Here is a 17,965-nt window from a genome sequence, read left to right on the forward strand (position 1 = left end):
TCAACTATGATCTCAAAATACTAAAGGGACATACAGTGCAGTAACTGGTACAGAGTAGAAGGCTTGCTGGGAGTGGCGAGAGAGGAGAAATATCCAACACAAAGAACAAAGACGGTGGCTTCCCCTGTCCAAGGATAAAAATGAAAACAAGACCCCCGAACACAGCACCAACCCAGCAGTTGTGGTGCCCAAGGCAGCCTGGCTGGGTGCTGGGGACAGAAACTGGGCAGGACACCAGGATGTCTTGCACAGAGGCAGTGATGGTGAGAGCATGGGAGTGTGGGCCGACCCCCTGGATTTAAATCACCTGTAGGTAAGCCAGGGCGAACTCTGGGTTCAGAGATCTAAGTTTTCTTATCTGCCTGCTTGCTTGAAAATAGGTGAAAATGACTCTCAAACCCAGGCTGTTTCAATTCACCTCTCCCCTCACCTACCTGCCCCTGCCTCCCCTCACCCGAAGCCAATTTCATGGCAAGCTATTTCCCGGCATGACTGCAGCCTTTGTGTTTCTCTCCTTTTTCTGACTGCAGTCAGCGTCATCATCTTAGCAAGAAGCTAAAAAAGGCCAGGGTTCATCACCAACTGGATTCTCCTTCTTGGATGTGTGCATAGGGGGTGGTGGTAGGGGATACCTCTAGGGCTTTTCTGCCCACTGTCCTCCAAGACTGGAAGTATCAGGGCTTGTTCACAAGCACATTGAAGCTCAAGAGACACTGGATAGGAGTACGTATAGCCCACACTAACTCTGAAGGTGGAAATCAGCTCATCCTCCCCTGCGGCTTGGAGTATCTGCCACCACCCTTCACCTTGGAAATTATGGATTTACTCACATCTGCAGGTGGGAGATTGTGCTCTCCCAATTTTACCTAAGAAACTAACATCCATACCCTCTGACACACAGTAATGGACAGCCATGGCCGAGAGTTGGAGGAGCAGAGAGAGGCCTTGCCGTCCCAGAACCAGCCCCGCAGTAGAAGTCCCGGATTCATGTAAGGGATGTCATCTGCATCCCAGTGCACCTCACCCAGTGAAAGGCCCCACTCGTGCCTCCTGCTGTGACACTTCACCCAGAGTCTCATCTTCTTTGAAAGCTGCAGTTGGTACCAGGGAGTGTTTAGGAAGGGTGATTCTGCAGAAAACAGACATAAAACCTGCATGCAGGCCTGTACTGCAGATGAGGCTTGGAAAACACTGAGTATCCAGCCTGGACCCTGTCTGTTCACAGAGAGGAGGGAGTTGGTTTTCTCCACTCCCACAGAGTGAGGGGCCGGAGTGATCAACTCTTCTTCCCCGGCAATGAAAAGGAAGTCAGGGGCATGGGGTGAGAGCTGTGGGGGGGAGAACATCACTAGAAAGGGCAGGGGAGCACTGTCTTAACTGCAATCAAATGTGTAAGAACAAGGACACTTATTAAGGAAGAAAAATATTTTTTTAAATTAATGCTCAGTCTTAGCAGCCTGAGTCCTCCTGAATGCCCAGCCAATGCAGAAAGAAGCCAGAGCATTTAAGTTCTCTGCAAACTGAAGGTGTCCTCACAGGGACAGGAGTGCAGTCAGCGTCAGGGGCCAACACTTGCAGAAGGGTAACGGGCTGGTCAACCAGGGTAGGATCCTGCTCTCTTAGGCTGACCCCTGGAGTTAGGGAGGACAGGAAGCATCCTGACTACCGATACCACTCCTACTACCAATTTTTTTCCCTCAAAGACTCTTATGAGACTTCACACACACTGAAAACAAATGGTGTCTGACATCAAAGCATATCTCGGCTCTATAAGCACCAAGGCATACAAAGCTAACAATTTTAAATGGAACCAATATTAATATTTACAGATATTTAGCGCATGACTAGAAGCCATGGGTAAGAGCAATTTAGGAAAAGTTCAGTAAGATCAAGAAGGATGCATAAGGCTGTGTAACGGCCGCCATCCAATCCCAGAGCCCAGCGGGTGATGGCAATACAGTATCCAGGGCTCAAAGGGGAGGGGACCTGCCCATAAATGTCTGCCCCTCAAGAGGGACATCCCTAGGGACTGTTATCACATCCCTTCTCACTTTCCTGGTCTCCCCAATACAAAATTCTACCAATATTGATTTTATTACTGTATCTATCTTGGCCAGAGTATTGGGGAAAGGGGGAAAATAAAATATAACTCTATTTCAGAATTTCGATAAGTTGTATCTCTCAGAATTGTTTCCTCTGAATTCAGAATTGCATTAGGATTCTAGATCATGCCCTGCCACTCAGCTCTTTATTAAAGAGGCACTCCACCCAGCTACATTTCTTTTTATCGACGTTTGTAAAGTGGTAAACTCCTGGAAGCTATGTCAACTGTAGTCTTTGTACATAAAACAATAATTCAACACAGTTCACAATTGTTATAATTGCTTTAAAAATGTGCAAGCACACACACATTGGTCATTTAATCCTTATTTACCCTTAGGACACTCAAGTAATTGGTATAATAACTTGAAAGGCAAATTAAATCTTATTAATGCTTTCCAAGCACTTAAAAAAATCTTAAGTCAATGAATGTTTTGGAAAGTACTACGATCAGGGAGAAAACACACACTGAAACATTTTACCATTTAGTTCCTGGAAAGGTTTTTATTCATTTATTTATTGGGTCTCAGGAAACTGTTGGCTTTGATTCTTTTAGAAAATAAGACTGTCTGAGGAAGCTGCTAGAGGAGTTTAATATGGTTTAGGCAGTGAGTTCTGGATATTTAAAGAGCTACAATTCAAAGAAGAAACTACCCAGAACCTGTAACACACAGGACTATCTTGGATGTTGACAAGGTACAAGCTTGGCTTGGCCCACAAACTGCTAACAGATTTGCTGGGGGGGACCATTCATGTCCACACCAGAAATGAGCCTGCTGTGCAGGGAGGTATAAAAAACTCACTTAAATACATGATAGTCTAATGTGAAATTTGAAAGCACCAAGGTGACTACATGACTAGTACCAAATGTTGAATAAATATCAATTGACTCAAAAACTCAATGAGCCTCTAATTTTCCTCTTTAAATTATTAGATGCTGTAAGGAAGAGAAAGATAAAGAAGATGGCTTCATCCATATGCTAAAGTACAAATACAAGAGTTAAGAAAAAGATAGGAAAGACTAAGACTAGGAGTTCAGAGAAAGAGATCAAATGTAACCAAGAGTGGTCAAAGAAGACTCTAGAGAAAAGGTAAGAACCAGAGCTGGGCCTTGGAAGAGGGGATGATTCAGACTTGCAAAAGGAGGGGACGGCACTGGGGCAGGAGGACCCTAGTGAGTGAGGGGACGGAGGGGCTGTGCATCAAGTGTCATCAAGGTCAGCAAACCAGTTACGCTACATGTCCTGCCCACTCTCTCTAAACATTCACAGAGGCTGTCCTATGTCCTGGGCCCATTCACATTGTCATCATCTCATTTAACAGTTGACAGAAGCAGACTCAATGAGCAGAAGTTACAACACTTCACAAAAACTCAGTCTACGGCAAAGAGAACTGGATGGGTAGGGCGGTTGTTCCGGCCTTTGGGAGTCCAGAGGCATCACTTCCTTTTCCCGAAGCAGTGAAATTCCCGAACCTGGGAGACAACGGCATCTCCGGGGCTCTATCCTAACGGGGTGAAGGGGGGGAACACAACAACCCCCCCAAACAAAAAAAAAAGCCTCACTTCTTCAGGTTGAGCATCATCTACTCTTTCTTTGGTACACAAAGAATTAGGGTGGTAACAACTAAAATAGAGACCTTAGGTTGATATCAAATTACCTTCAATTTACCTCCAGCTAAATCCCACAGTAATAGGCTTGACTCTTTTAATTGAATTAAGTGATTTAAAACAGTGGGCCAATGAGCCCCAAAAGTAAGAACACTAAATACACATAGCTGTGTGTTTGCCTGTTTGCTTTGCTATTAAATATTCAACAATATATTTATAGGATTTAAATGATCATTTTCCCTCTGTATGGATATGAGTATAACGATTAAACGATTCCCATTGGGAAATGCTGGGCTCGCTAGCAAGTCAGCCTTCAGACTCTTTCACAAGAACATTAAGTTGTGTCCTTCATGGATTTAGATGGGAGAGACAGTGTTTCTGTTTAATCATCTGCTCGCCACAAAGGGAAGCCACACTAACTTCAGCAGGAAAAGAGTGCACATTAAATTACTTCTGTAGCTCCCTGAAGATTAAGGCTTGTAGCTTTGGGATTGCATTACAATTAAGTAATAATGAAAGAGAAATCGTGTCTTTTGCTCAAATAACGCATTAATCCTACCATATAGTGTGTATCGTTATTCACTCTCCGGGTAACGTTGACTTTTGGGGGTGATTTTTCTTCCTCATTCCACAGGACGGGAAGCACGCACAGAGAAAAGGAGAAGGGGAGGCATCATGGAAGACAGTGGCAGTTAAGATGCCCTGGAAAGCTCTCAGGTAAGAATTAGTATTCATCACGTCATCAAGAAAATCCTAGGTGGTTTTACTGAAAGGGTGTAGTCATTTCTCAAGGTTCAGCATGTACAAAAAATCAGCATGTTCAGAAAATCTACATCCCTCATGAGCCCCAAATCCATGAGGCCTACTACCTGAGCAGGGCTGGCTGCAGTTTATGACTCCTCTTCACTACTTCAGACCAGAGTTCACTAAGCAATTAGCAGGATAGCAAGACTCTCCCGGGAGGTATTTGAGAACAAGTTTTTCAAGCACTTTAGAAGCATTTATATATACTAACATGCCATTAATCATTCTTATCTGTTCATTAAGGCCGCCTCCCTTAGGACCTCTACACTCCAGTTCTTACTCAGCCTGGTTCTTGTTATCTATATAGCTGAAAAGAAGTCTATTTCCTTTATAACATATTTTTTAATTAAAAGACTTCATTAATTCACATGGGTGTGCTCCACCAATGAGTCAGCACTTTCAGAGTGCTATTAAATATCCACAAAGGCCGTTCTCTAGTGGGTCTGTGTGGAAGACAAAACATGCAACCATAGCTTGATCTGCAGATACATTTTTGGCACTGGAGAGATTTTAGACCATTACTTAACAGCATGAGATAAACCTCCTGTCCTTATCAACACACGTGGCTTCCTTCTGTCCCCTACCAAAAAGGGGGCAGGATTTTAATTTTCACTGCAATCTACTTGATAAAAACTAAAGGTGGAAAGGAAATAAGATACTCTAACATTGAAAAGCAATGAGTTTTAAATGTCATGTCAGCCGTGACGTGACCATACCTCTTCCCGGGACTCTCCCACACCCACGTTCAATCCTCTGCTGGTTCCTGGGTTCATCCACCCCAGCGCAGCAGGCAGGGAGGCTCCAAGAAGTGTGAGATGCAGCCAAAAGCATCCTGGTTTCATTTTGTTGAGTCTGTTGAGAAAATGACAAACACTCAGAACTAAGTGCTGCAAAGTGTAAACAAAACAAGGCACAGTTAGTGAGTACTTGTGCTCCAGAATCAGATAAATCCGAGTTTAAATTCTGGCACCAACCATTCTGTTTTCCTGTGGAGAAGTTATATTACTTCGGAGCCTTAGTTTATTCACCTCTAAAATGGGGTCAGAATATGTACCCAATAGTGCTGCTGTGAGGACTGAAGGAGGCAGGGTGGGTACATAGTAAGAACTCTAGAAATGCTAACTGGTATGTAGAAACCCACTTGAAATGCACCTGCCACTACATCTGCAAGAACAAATGAGGGTGAGAAGGCTGAGGCACCTCTGTTAGGTTACCCTATGTCCATGCTTCTGTTTCCTCAGAAAGTATTTGCAGCTGGGCGCACTAGTGCTCAATAAATGCTGATGAGGAATCATGTTAAATCTGTAGCACCCCTGTTTGTAGCTGATGCCTCACTTAACAAGATAGTGAGCTTCAAAACAGCATTAAAGGGTCTACTATTTTTATTTTTGTTTCAAGACCAGTCCTTGTAGTAGAATCCCAGCATCCAATGAATAGGATTTCAGTAGCATTTAAGATATTTCCTGAGACTCACTTGATAAATTGTCTAAGAAATGGACAATTGAAAGTAATCAAAGAATCACATGGATGAAAAAAACTAAGGATCAGCTATAATAAAAATTCAACTCCCTAACATATGCTGGGCATTGTGTTAAGAGGACAAAGACACAGACTGGTGCATTTGTCCAATTAGCTGTACTTTTTAAGGCTTCCACTGTGAACATATTCCAACCTTAATTTCAGTATCTCTAAGAAACATATCCAGATAGAACTCATCATGCAGTATTTAGAACTCTTACTCAAGGAAACTTTAAGAGTTATTGATTTCTGTGAGCACCATACAATTTAGTGCTTAATTGCATGTGGTCCACACTGCATCCTGCTCATGGCTGGGGAGATGAAAACACACAGAGCTCCTTGGAGGCCAGCACCCCCGTGACTTGGCTTAGGGCTGGTCATGAGCAGGTGTCCGAGTCAGAGATGATTAGCTGCTTGAGAGACCTTACAGCCTGTTTGAGGGGTCCACCTGTGCTCACCCCCAGAGCCAACAGCTTTGAAGGATCCCTGCTCTACACAAGGGGAGGTATCAAATGATCACTAGCGCTGATGCCAGGGCTGCCAAACAAATACACTCCTGCCACATTCCAGGTTTCCTTTGGCTGCCTTCCATACCCAAATAAAGCTGCTGCTCCAGATTTGCTTTATGTCCCCAACTTGAGACAGAAATGCCCACAGGAAAGAGAAGTCAAACTAAACATTGTAGGCATATAACACTGGCCTATGAAAGGCAAGGTTATAAGTTATGACTATCTTTAAAGAGAAGACATCTCTTTTTTCTTTTTCTCTTTTTTTTTTTTTTTTTTTTTAAAGAGTCCACAGGCTCCTACTCCTACCTCTGTTGCTTCAGCCGTTCATCTTTGACATCTGGAGGGAAAGCTAGAGTTACTGTGGAAATGGTCCGAGTGGCTAGTAAATACAATCTGAAGGTCATGGTCTCAGCACAGTCAGCACCGGCTCCTCCCTCTGAAGAAGGCAGAGTGGAGCAGAACGCTGCAGCTTCCGCAGCTACCTGGGAGAGGGCTGCAGCGTTATCAGCAGCCACCCAGCGCTACGCTCCCTATCCGGGGCTCGAGCTAGGGTGTGTGTTCTTACAGGGATGAGGAGTGAAAATCACATTTGGGGCTACAAGAGAATAAAAATAACTTCCCTAACTGCAACCAGTTTTTCTAAAAATAAATAGGGCAACTCCCTACTCCCCATAAATTATTCTCTTCTGAACACAGAGCCATCCATGTTCCAGAGACTGCAGAAAGCAGCTGCTGGATTTTTGGAATTTTTTTTAAACCAGCAAGAGTAACTCAAGCTAGAACTAGAAAGACACTGCTTCCTACTCTACTTTTATTCATTCTTCCCTACTTATCCACCATCAACCAGCACTCATGGAGTGAGCATATATATAAAAGGGCTTCTTCTCTCCCTTTTCATGCCTTCAAGCCCAAATAAACTAAAAACAGCAAGATAATCAAAACTTACTCTAGATAATGTACAGATGTCAATCCCTGGAGTTATGAAATATTTGAGCCACAATACCTAGTATTTAGTTTTCAGTTTGCCTAGTAATCCAAGACCAATTATTTTGGATGTTTTATTATTAATGGATAATATCAGAATAAATTCTGTTCATTTCAACTGTTTTGGGAAGCGCCAAATCACTTCATTTAAGAGGGTGTGCCCAGACGTCTGGCATTAAACCAGCTGTTCTGAGATGTGTTTTAGGAAGCTGAACTGCAGCCCTACTGCAACTGGAGTCATCTCTGGTTTTGTCTGGTTTGTGTTGAGATTCCCATAGGATTCTACTGGATGACAGGGAAACACACGAGCCAGGCCAGCTACTCAAATATTCCTAGGCAGCCTCTCTGTAAAGTTTATTTCAGCTTGGCCACCACTAGATCAAACTTCATTTGCACGGCAGATGAGTCTGAGATGTCATTTTATACTCATGGTGATTGACAATTCATTCCATCTACAGCAACAACAGTCTTAAAATTTACAACCTAAGTTTTATGACAGTTCGGTTCATAAAAAAAGAATACTGCGTCTAAATCAATTTTGATGATCTGTCTAATAACCAAATAGAGACTATCTATTTGATTAACACATATAGCAATTACTATGTGTCAGGCACTGTTCTAAATGCTTCATAGGTATTAACTCATAATCCTCATTTCTACTCCATGAGGAGGACAATGATTATCCTCTAGTCAAATGACAGAGGAAATGGGTGACAGAGAGAGTTAAGTACCTTGCCAAGGCTGCGTGGCAAATAAATGGCAGAGCTGGGACTCCAAGCCAGTCATGTGGACTTGGTGTCTATACTCTTAAACCCCATCCCCTGCTGCCTCTTGATACTTAGAAATATTTTATTTGGATGAATGGTTGGTTTTAGACAGGGAAACATCTATGTACAGCAAGATCAGAGGCCAGGAGCCCCAAGTCTCTCCTCTGACAGATTCCAAGAGCTGTGTTCCTTCAGCTTTCATGGCTCTGAGCAAGGCCAGAGGAACAGAGTGAGGGGGAAGCCAAGCTGCCCGCCTCCTACACTTCACCCAGAATGGGGCCACTCGGCACACTCTCCTCGGCCTTCCTTGATGCTGTCTTCATTGGCCAAGAATGTGGTTGAAATAAAGAAACCATGAGGAGATACAAAGGATGCCAGGCATCAAGTACCCTTTAGCTCATGGGCAGCACCAACCAGCCTGGTAGACAGTCACTTTGGGCAAAGAGGACCTGTTGGAAGATTACTCATCAAATTCAAATAGCCCTACTAGCCCTCAGATGGAAGAAAATACAAGAATCTCCCTGTCATAGAAATGGGAAGGTACCACTAATAAGGTCACAAACCCTCTTTTTCAACCTAGAGCTCCTTTTGAAATCAATTTAGGTTTATAAGCTTCATTCAATCCATGCTAGAGTCCCAAGATTGGTTATAAATCTACCTGAGATTGTTCTCATAAAAGGCCTAGGACTATCCTTCCTTTCAAACAACTCATAAGACACAATCACTTGATATCTTAAATATCTTGGAAACATCTCGTTTCCAAGAGAAGTACTTCACTGCTTCCTTTGAGGTTTCCCAGCTGAGCCTCATGTTTCCCCATGCTCAGGAGAATCAGGTGCCAGACTGGTCACTGCACAGACAGGACACCAAAGGCCTGGAAGGTGGAAGAATTCACCCAATGTATGAAGCCAACTCAGAGGCCAAACCTAGACTAAAACTCAAGCATCCTGACCCCTAGGCAATTGTTTTGTTTCTAACGTAATCACAAACTTACGTATGGAACATGTATGCATTCTCTGTTTAGACAGACTGATTTTGCTTTTTTTAGTTCAGGATGGGCCCCATTAGATCATCTACCCCCTTGCTGTGAAAACCACAGGATCTTCTGGTGTTATAATATAAGCTGATATCATGCTATTATTTATTTGTATTTAAAATTATAGCGGTACGACAAATCTGTAGAATGTAACATTCCAAATACTGACTTGTTTTTTGAAGGAAGTTGAAAAACTGTGACCTAAGAATGCAAACGATCAGGGAGAAATAGGTATGAATATGTAAACTCCAAACCTACCCCACCAGAGAACATACAGCAGCATGTAAGCTGTCTTTATTGAACAGTGTCAGAAGCCAAAGAGAAGCACAGGCATAAGTACAAACTTCTCTTTCTTCCTCCAGGAACCAGCCCTGTTTGGGAAGAATGGGAATTCTGACCCTTGGAGCTTTTGGGAAAGCTATTCACTGGTTTGTTCTCTCTCATCCTCTCTCTCAGAATATGGTGACATTACAAGACCAGACACTATGGAATAGTCACACAGAAATGGTTTCTCTTTGTTACAGACAGGACCAGAAATTATGAAGATGATTTGGCAGAACTAAGCAACACCACCCAGCCTTGAAGAGAATGGTAAGGTCTGTGACTTTGAGGCACCTGAATTTCTAACCTAATTGAAAAGTGTATGCTCTAGCCAATTACTTTCAGGTGCACTGCATTTTACACATGTGATGTTGGCAATCAACAAATAGAAACCAGTTGGGGACCACCAAAATCCTACAGTTCTCTTCTGTATGCCTGCCCAATGTTCAAAGAAAAAAAAAAAGGCATATCAACTCCAACCTAAAACCAGGAAGCTGTATGCTAATTTCTTTTGCAAGGTTTAGGACCCCAGTTTTGATTTGTGAGGATTTTAGGAAAAAAGAAAGGGAAATTAGGCATGGAAACATATGAAGCCAACCCTGAAGCAATCCATAATGAAGTTATATTGCATTTCCTATTAATTATCTACTCGGTATCTTTGGTTAATTGTTCCAACATTTGATAAATTTGATATCTAAATTAGTCTATATGCAATGTGTAAATCTATGACATTCCTATTTACTATGAAGTTAATGCACAGAACCCTCACCCTTCCAACATTCAGATTATACCTCCTAAGTACCATGTTCACTCCACTATAGTTCTATTTTACTTGAAGTTCCATGCCTTGTGTTATGCACCAAGATAGAAAATGTAAGGAAAGATGTGCTCTTGAAATAACTGCCTAATTTGATTAATTCGTAAGCACAGAGCAACACAAGAAAGTTGAGTTTGCAAAGAAATACCAAAAAAGGCAAAGTAGCAATTAAGGAGATTTTAAGGAAATCCTGACTAGTCAATGACAATTTCTGAAATGTAATGTTGTCAAACAAAAAAAGAAAAGAAAAGAAAAGAAAAGCCTGCAGCCCTTAGAAGGAGAAGAATCCTGAGTTACTGGCAGGTCAAGGTAGAAAAATCCAACCTACCCCTCCAGGACACAGCCAAAGTGATAAAAGTTCTCACCATACACAGAACAGAACAAGCTGGCCCCTCTCTGGAACAAAAAGCCTTCCTGGAACTGACAACAATTGAGGGTGGGCAAAAAATTTGAAGAGAGAAAAATCCATTGGAACAACTTTTATTAAGCAATTTTAATTCATTGCATCAAAGACTATTTTCTTGCACAACCTTTGGCTCTGTCTGAAGTCTTTGGAGAGACGGGCTGTCTTTTTCCCTAGCATGGGAAGAAAGTGAACATTCATCTCAGTGTGTTTAAACAGAAATAACCTAGTAATGCTGCAGTGTCTTCTCACAAAACTAAGATGGAAAGCAGACATGCGCCCTGTGGAGCATCGGCTCAGGTCTTCCATTAGAGTTACCGCCCGAGGGCTGCTGAGCCTCTGGGGTCAGAGAAGCCGTATCCCTCACTCCCTTGACCATTTGCTTCCCAGGTGAGCCTTCCACCTGACCACTGCCCAGACCCAGAGCCTGTCTGGGCCATTCCAGGATTAAAAGGACACTGTTAAAAGTCATCTCTAGCTTTCCCCTAAACTGATGGTAGGAAAATAACTCGGGGCTTTTGAGAAAAGTCCGAATTTCTTCCCGATCCCTTTTCTCCCCTCTCGGATTGTGTGATAAATCAAAATGTGCACCAAAAATGGGCTTAAGTTACAGCGCCCCTTCTATTGAAATTCTGTTTCTGCTTGGCTCAGAGAATGTGGACGGATGTTTGCGTCTCAGGAGCCCATCTAGTACAATTCCTGGCGCACAGGCTTGCAACAAATTCACTAAGGGAACAGACCAAAGCCACCGGCTCCGCTCGGCGGAAGCGACACCTAGAGGGGAGCGGAGGAGAGGCTGCGGAAGCGCTATTCATCAACGTCGGCGACAGTTACCAAGAGAGAGGTCGGCTGGACAGCGCATGTGGGACCAACTCTCTGGGCTAGACGCAGACCTAGAAGGCCCAACTCTGCAGGTCCCCAGGAACTTACATAGACGGACACGCTGCACGGGACGCTCGCCACGTTCTGGGCATGGTGAGAAACCCGACTGCTCCAGCAGGTTTCTGTTCCTGCAAGAGGGGCGGGCGCCGAAGTCCTCAGGTGGCAGGCCTCAAGCGAACGCTCTCGGGGCACCAGTTTGTCAGTTGAAGGGAGCCCCGAAGGCTCGCGCCAAGCTCTCCCCCAAACTCAAGGCCACACGCGCACCCAAAGCGGAGAGCTCTGCCTGCTTCGCCTAGGTCCCCCCAAAACTTGGAACAGGTCTTTTGCTGGCGCCAAGAGGGGTGGAGATCACCCACATTACAAGCTCTTAGGACCAAGCCCCCTGCCTGAACATCCCCCAAACAAATTGTTCACTAGTGATTTCCCAACAAATAACACCGACCGCTTGCTTGGAACAACGACCGGCCCGACCGAGCAGAAGGAGAGCGGCGGGCTGCCGGAGCCTAGTGGGGTCCCGGGTCCTTCCCGCCTCCTCCGCGAAGCCCAAGCGCTCAGCCCCGGACGCGGCGGCCCTCAGGGTTGTGAGGTCCACGCCGGGCGCCGCGGGCCCTTCGGGCTGCAGCGAGCAGACGCAAGTTTCCCCGCAAAGCTGGAGGAAAGAGGTAGTGAGGACGCCCGCCTCGCGCCCCAGCCCGGGGCCAAGGGAACGAGTCCGAGCCCAGGTGCAACCACTCTCCCGTCTCGCCGAGGCCGCTCGGGGTCCAGAACACAAGAACGGCACCTGAAGGGTCTCGGAGCCCGGCGCCCGCTTCGGGCTCGGCTCAAGTGGTTCTGCGCGGTGCTCTGCGCGCAAGCCCGGTCACTCCGGTCCCCACTGTAGACCCAGGCCACACGCCTCGGCTCCCCAGCCTTTACCCCGAGTCCTGGCTCCGGCCGGGGTAGCCCTGCCCAGCCCGGGTCCTGGGGTCCCGTGCCCGCCTCCCGGCAGGCGGGCAAACTTGGTTCACCAGGCGCGGCGGTGAGGACTAGCAAGCGCCCGGCCGGGCCCTGCAGGGAAACGCGGGGCCGCGAGCGCCAGTACCCCAGCGGGGCGCCTCGGGACCGGTGGGCGGCGGCGGGGACGGCGGCTTGGCACCCTCCCCACGGCCGCTCCGAAGCTGCGCCCGCGTACCTGAGGCGGCCGGGGGCCGAGGGGAAGACCAGGTGGCCGGACTCGGAGGGCGAGAGGGAGCGCCCCGTGGTAGCAGCGGCGACCCGGTCCCGCGTCCTTCGGTCGGTCTCTCGGGCTGTCGGCGGGTCCTGGGCGCGCTGGAGGCTGTCGCGGCTCCAGCTCTCTAAGCCGCCGCGGCCCGCTACTGTGGCACCACCGCCGCGTCTGCCCTATTTCTGCCGCCGGGACCGGAGCCCGTGACGTCACCCTCCGGGCCCCGCCTGCCCAATCGCCGCCACCTGTGCGCGCGGCCCTCCCGCCCGCCGCTCAGACCCGCGCGGGGCCCGCGGCAGGTGCGCGGAGCATCCGGGCGCGCACGCGGGGCTGGAGGACTCCCGGCGCTCCAGGGCGATCTCTGCAGCCGCAGGGGCACGGGGTGCGCTCCCTGCCCTGGCTCTGTGGAGCCCGGCAGCTGACGAGCTCTCCCACCCCCCAACCCACTCCTCCTCTCCTCTGGCTCTTTTCCGGGCAGGGTTCCCCAAGTCTGTGCTCTCAATATGCGCTGCTGGTCTTAATCAGCAGCTGTAGCTTGTGGAGCTCAGGCAGACCAGTACACCGCACCAACTGCCCCTCGCTGAGAGCCAACAACCTGCGAAAGAGCGAAGTTTTTATTTCTTCTGAATCTGCCTTCTCTCACTGCAGAATCTCACTAAATCCTGGGCATACAGAGGCAGTCCCAGTTGACGTTTGCCTAGCCTGGCCAAGCTGTGACCAGAGAGTCCCTTCTTCTCCCTAGAACCAGGCATGAGGCCTCGACCTCATCCCCAAGCCTGGGGCTCCCAAAGCTTTCTGGATCCCTCTTCAACATCCACAACTTTAGGAGACCACAGCCCAGTGATCATTTTGTTTCCATTAACTGGCCTAAAGATCAGTCTTGGTGCCCAAATAAACTGGAAACAACTTTGTAACTACTAGGGCCCCCCAAATGGTCATACTGTAGCTCCAGTCTGGCATCAAACTTAGGAGTAGACTCTGCCCAGTCTAGGCTGTGGTAACTGATGGGCAGGAGACTTTCTGGGGGAAAGCCTCCTACTCTGGCTGTGTGGGCACCAGGTGACTTCCTGGCTTAGGGGAACAGTGTCTTGTTCATGCCCCTGTGACCTTTCCTGGCCTGGACGAGGGGCAGAGGGGCTCTTCTGACGTTAAGGTTAGTTAAATATCAGGAGAAGGGGAAGAAAAATAGAAAGCTGACATGGAAGAAGAGGTGTTACATTTGTTCTTTCCTTCAACAGATATTTACTGGGCCCTCCTGTCTACCAGGCACTGTACTAGGTGCTGGGAGACAGCAGTGGACGGGCCAGCATGGTCCCTGCCCTCTCATAGGTTTTGTTCTGGGATGCAGCCCACCCTCTACTACCACTCAGCTTGCAACCCAGAGCCAGTCATATTTCCGCTATTGGTATGTTTCCCCATCCGTAAAATGAGGACTTGGAGGAAGCCTGGGTGACTTCCAGGGCTCACTCTGCTGTGACTTCCTCCATGGATACCATGATTTGTGCTCAGAAGGATAAAGGCTACTCCATGCTCCGTGCCCCTGGCCTTGGCAGGCGTGATATTCTCTCAGAATTGACCATGAATCTTTGCCAAGGCCACGCATGACTGAACCTCCAAGGCTGGCTTGAGACCAGATTCTCTGTAGCTGGATCAGGAAAGGGATGGCACTGTCCATCTTGGGAAAAGGAAAATTAAGACTGAGCATAAAAGGAAGCAGGGAAGTTTGGAAACATCCTGAGCCTCCCCCTGAAATTTAATTCTAAGTCAGTGGTCAAGATGGAGCCCCACAGCCTGGAGGCTGGGTTCACCTCCCAGACTTTGAGGTGTTTGGAAAAGCCAGTTTCTGTCCTCAGCTCTGAGCACAAAGTCCCTGAGTCAGCCTAGTGGCCCTATTACATAAACAAGGTAGGCCTTGGGGTGTGTGTTTTTAATAACTTCAGGGTCATATGTAAGTCAGGATCTGTAAATCGACCAAGATCAGAAATAGCTCTGTTTAATGCAGGGACTGGACTTCCACAAACTTCCTCTGCTCCCCAAAGAAGGGGAGAATGTAGCTGCTGCAAATCAGATGCATGGAATATCCCTTAGAGATAATGCTAACAACTGAAGTGAGCTATTGTGACTACTGTGCATAAAATAAGACTGGAATTAAAAGTCACCTTGGGGGCTTCCCTGGTGGTGCAGTGTTAGGAATCCGCCTGCCAAAGCATGGGACATGGGTTTGAGCCCTGGTCCGGGAAGATCCCACATGCCGAGGAGCAACTAAGCCTGTGTGTCACAACTACTGAGCCCACGCTCTAGAGCCCGCGAGCCACAACTACTGAAGCCCACGTGCCTACAGCCCATGCTCCGCAACAAGAGAAGCCATCGCAATGAGAAGCCCACTCACTGCAACAGAGTAGCTCCCGCTCTCTGCAAGTAGAGAAAGCCCGAGCACAGCAACGAAGACCCAGTGCAGCCAAAAATAAATAAAATAAATAAATAAATAATTTTTTTTAAGTCACCTTTGAATAAAAAAGGTGAAGTGTGAATGACAAAATAAAAGAAGCCTTCAGGGAAGCAGCATTGGATGCCAGCAGACCTTGACACCTCTTTGAATTGTTCTGTGCTTTCACCTCTCAGGGCAATTCTTGGTTTAATAATAGTCCCCAACTTGGAAAAAATGCTAGATTTTACACAGAGAATTTCAGAATTTGCCTGAAACCCTGTTTCAGAACTTGCAAGCATCCTGATGATTCTTAGTAGCCAACTATGATGCTTAAATTTTGAAATCATACAATTCAGGAAATTTGAAAGGAGGAAGTTAAAAGGCAACATAAATTCAGATTACTGCCCCAGGCAGACTCAGAGACACACAAAAGAAAGTTATCCGTGTATTTTTACAAGATCAAGAAGTTTAAAAATCCCCAATATATATTAGGGATTTTACTTTACCAGTTTTAAAACTTTTTTCTATTTCTAATCTCACCAAAAACACAACCACATGACCCAAAACAGCTGCCAAATAATGTGTCTCCTACAGGCCATTTCAGATTGCAGCTGCACATCAGGATACCCAGAGATGACACATAGCTGTGGGGGTCAGAAGGAAGCAGGACACCTCCTCCAGATTCTACCAAAAGTTACCCTGTCACTAGCAATGGGTCAGGTCTACCCTGGGCTGATCAAACAGTCCCAGAAATACCCATTAGAAGCCAGTCCGGGAGGTCACATGAGAAGGTGGGAATAGGCAGGGAACTGTCTTCCTTGTCTTGCATGATTTAACATTCTGCTGCCTGTCCAAAAATGTCTTAGTAAATCTTCAAACCAAACTATGCAGTTGATTGAAGAAGCAGTCTGGATCTTAGGAGAGCCCTGGACAGAGAGGCAAGAGGACTGGGTCCCTAGCCTGCCTCAGCCCCTCTTGGGCTTTGTGAGTCTGGAGGAGTCCCACCTTTTCTGGTTTGTTTCCTCATCTCTCAAGAACGGGTTGGGAGAGGAGTGGGAAGTGGTCATACTCAATGAACTTCTGAGGCCATTTTCAGTTCTGCAAGTCGATGCCTATATTTTGCTAGAAGTTATAGCTACTCTGATCTAGAGCTATGATGTTAAAGGTTTCCCTTAAGTCTAATATTAATGCTGATTTCTTAAGTGATGATTCATTATCATCTAGAAATTAAGGCAATGGAGGCAACAAATTCAAAAACCTAGACCTAAAATCACACTCAGAAATAATTATTTAAAACTCTGATTTAGGGAGAAAAGGAGCCAGCATGGAGATAAGGTATTCATTCAAGAGATAACTGATTTGGGAAATTTTTCAAGGCAACGAAGAAGTGGTATAGGGTCAGAATTTTAATTAAGGATGAATGAGAAGATGCAGTGGTGGAGAGGGAATTGTGAATGGGAAACGTGGAGGGAGGTGAACAACAAAACCCTTCATCATAGTACTGTTCCAGAGACAAAAGTCCCATCTAACTCCCAGGGCCTAGAGTGATGGTACAAGGGACCTAAGAAAGGCATTGAGAACCAGAGGAAATGAAACTCAGCTACTCTCAGAATTCCATGTGCACAGGGAGAATCTGGGATGAGAAGGCCAGGCCTCCAAGCCACAAGGCAGCACACATACTGGGAGTGGGAAGAGGCATGAAAGAGGCAGCACAGTAGGAGGAGAGCCAAGGGAGGGGCCGACCTCCTCTATTCACAAGGGATATTTCTGTCATGCCTCCGTTTTCCAACTCATTAGTAGAGAGTGGTAAATAGCATGACAATCTGAAAAAGAGATCTTTCAAAAAGATGAGCTCCTGCTTATGGAGGTTCCATCCTGGTGAATATCTGCTCCATTCAAATGAATATGCAGTATTATGGCAGGTCATCTTCAGTGTTATGAAGAGAACTATGCAAGACGAGGATGTAGCAGATGGTGCTGGACTTAGTTTATATACCACTCAAATCTGAGCAGCCACGCTGACCTCTCTGCCCCCATTCCCCACCAGGGCTTTGGCTACTTGCCTTGCTTCCTGACCAGAGTGACCCTATCAACTCTTCCATGCTATTTGCACAGTCTTAGAGCCAGGTACCTCTGCTGTTATTGCCAGCAGCTCAGATCAAGAAGCCCTGCGTGTGGCAACAACTGACAAGAAGACACTGGCCTCCATGCCTATGCATTGGTCAGACTGGACCCCTGAGGCTCTGGCTTTTCCAGAGGCTGCCTGGGGGTGGGGGGGCTACTCACTACATCATAGAGGTGTGGGGGGGATTCCTGCTTCAGGGGTGGATTGACCAGTGGGAGAAAGGGTACAGAAGGGAGCCAGCAGATCAGTTCTCTCTTCCTTCCCTGGATAGTCTGTACAGAGCGGCAGAGCTCCCTATGCCCCGTCTCAAGACATCCCTGGAGACTAAGCCCTCAGCTACACTGATTACAAAGCTGGAGCCCTTTCAGTATTTGCTCTTTCTTCTTCCTTGTTCCTGCTTCCCTGGGACTTGGGACTGTATTCCTCCTCAATCAAGTGTCAGCACATGAGCTTTTGCC

General features: G+C 46.6%; 1 protein-coding gene across 6 annotated transcripts in view; it reads right to left on the reverse strand.

Annotated features, from left to right (window-relative positions):
* The window catches only part of FSTL4 (follistatin like 4), a 731,471-nt gene that overhangs the window by 416,828 nt on the left and 296,678 nt on the right, over nucleotides 1-17,965 (reverse strand). For all 6 annotated transcript variants that reach the window (XM_060091939.1, XM_060091938.1, XM_060091934.1 and 3 more), the window contains one exon: nucleotides 5,230-5,365. In XM_060091939.1, coding sequence (XP_059947922.1) covers nucleotides 5,230-5,365 — 136 coding nt within the window. The remainder of the gene's footprint in view (nucleotides 1-5,229; nucleotides 5,366-17,965) is intronic.

Source organism: Mesoplodon densirostris, chromosome 3 (genome assembly GCF_025265405.1).
Source record: "Mesoplodon densirostris isolate mMesDen1 chromosome 3, mMesDen1 primary haplotype, whole genome shotgun sequence".
NCBI classification, from domain to species: Eukaryota; Metazoa; Chordata; class Mammalia; order Artiodactyla; family Ziphiidae; genus Mesoplodon; species Mesoplodon densirostris.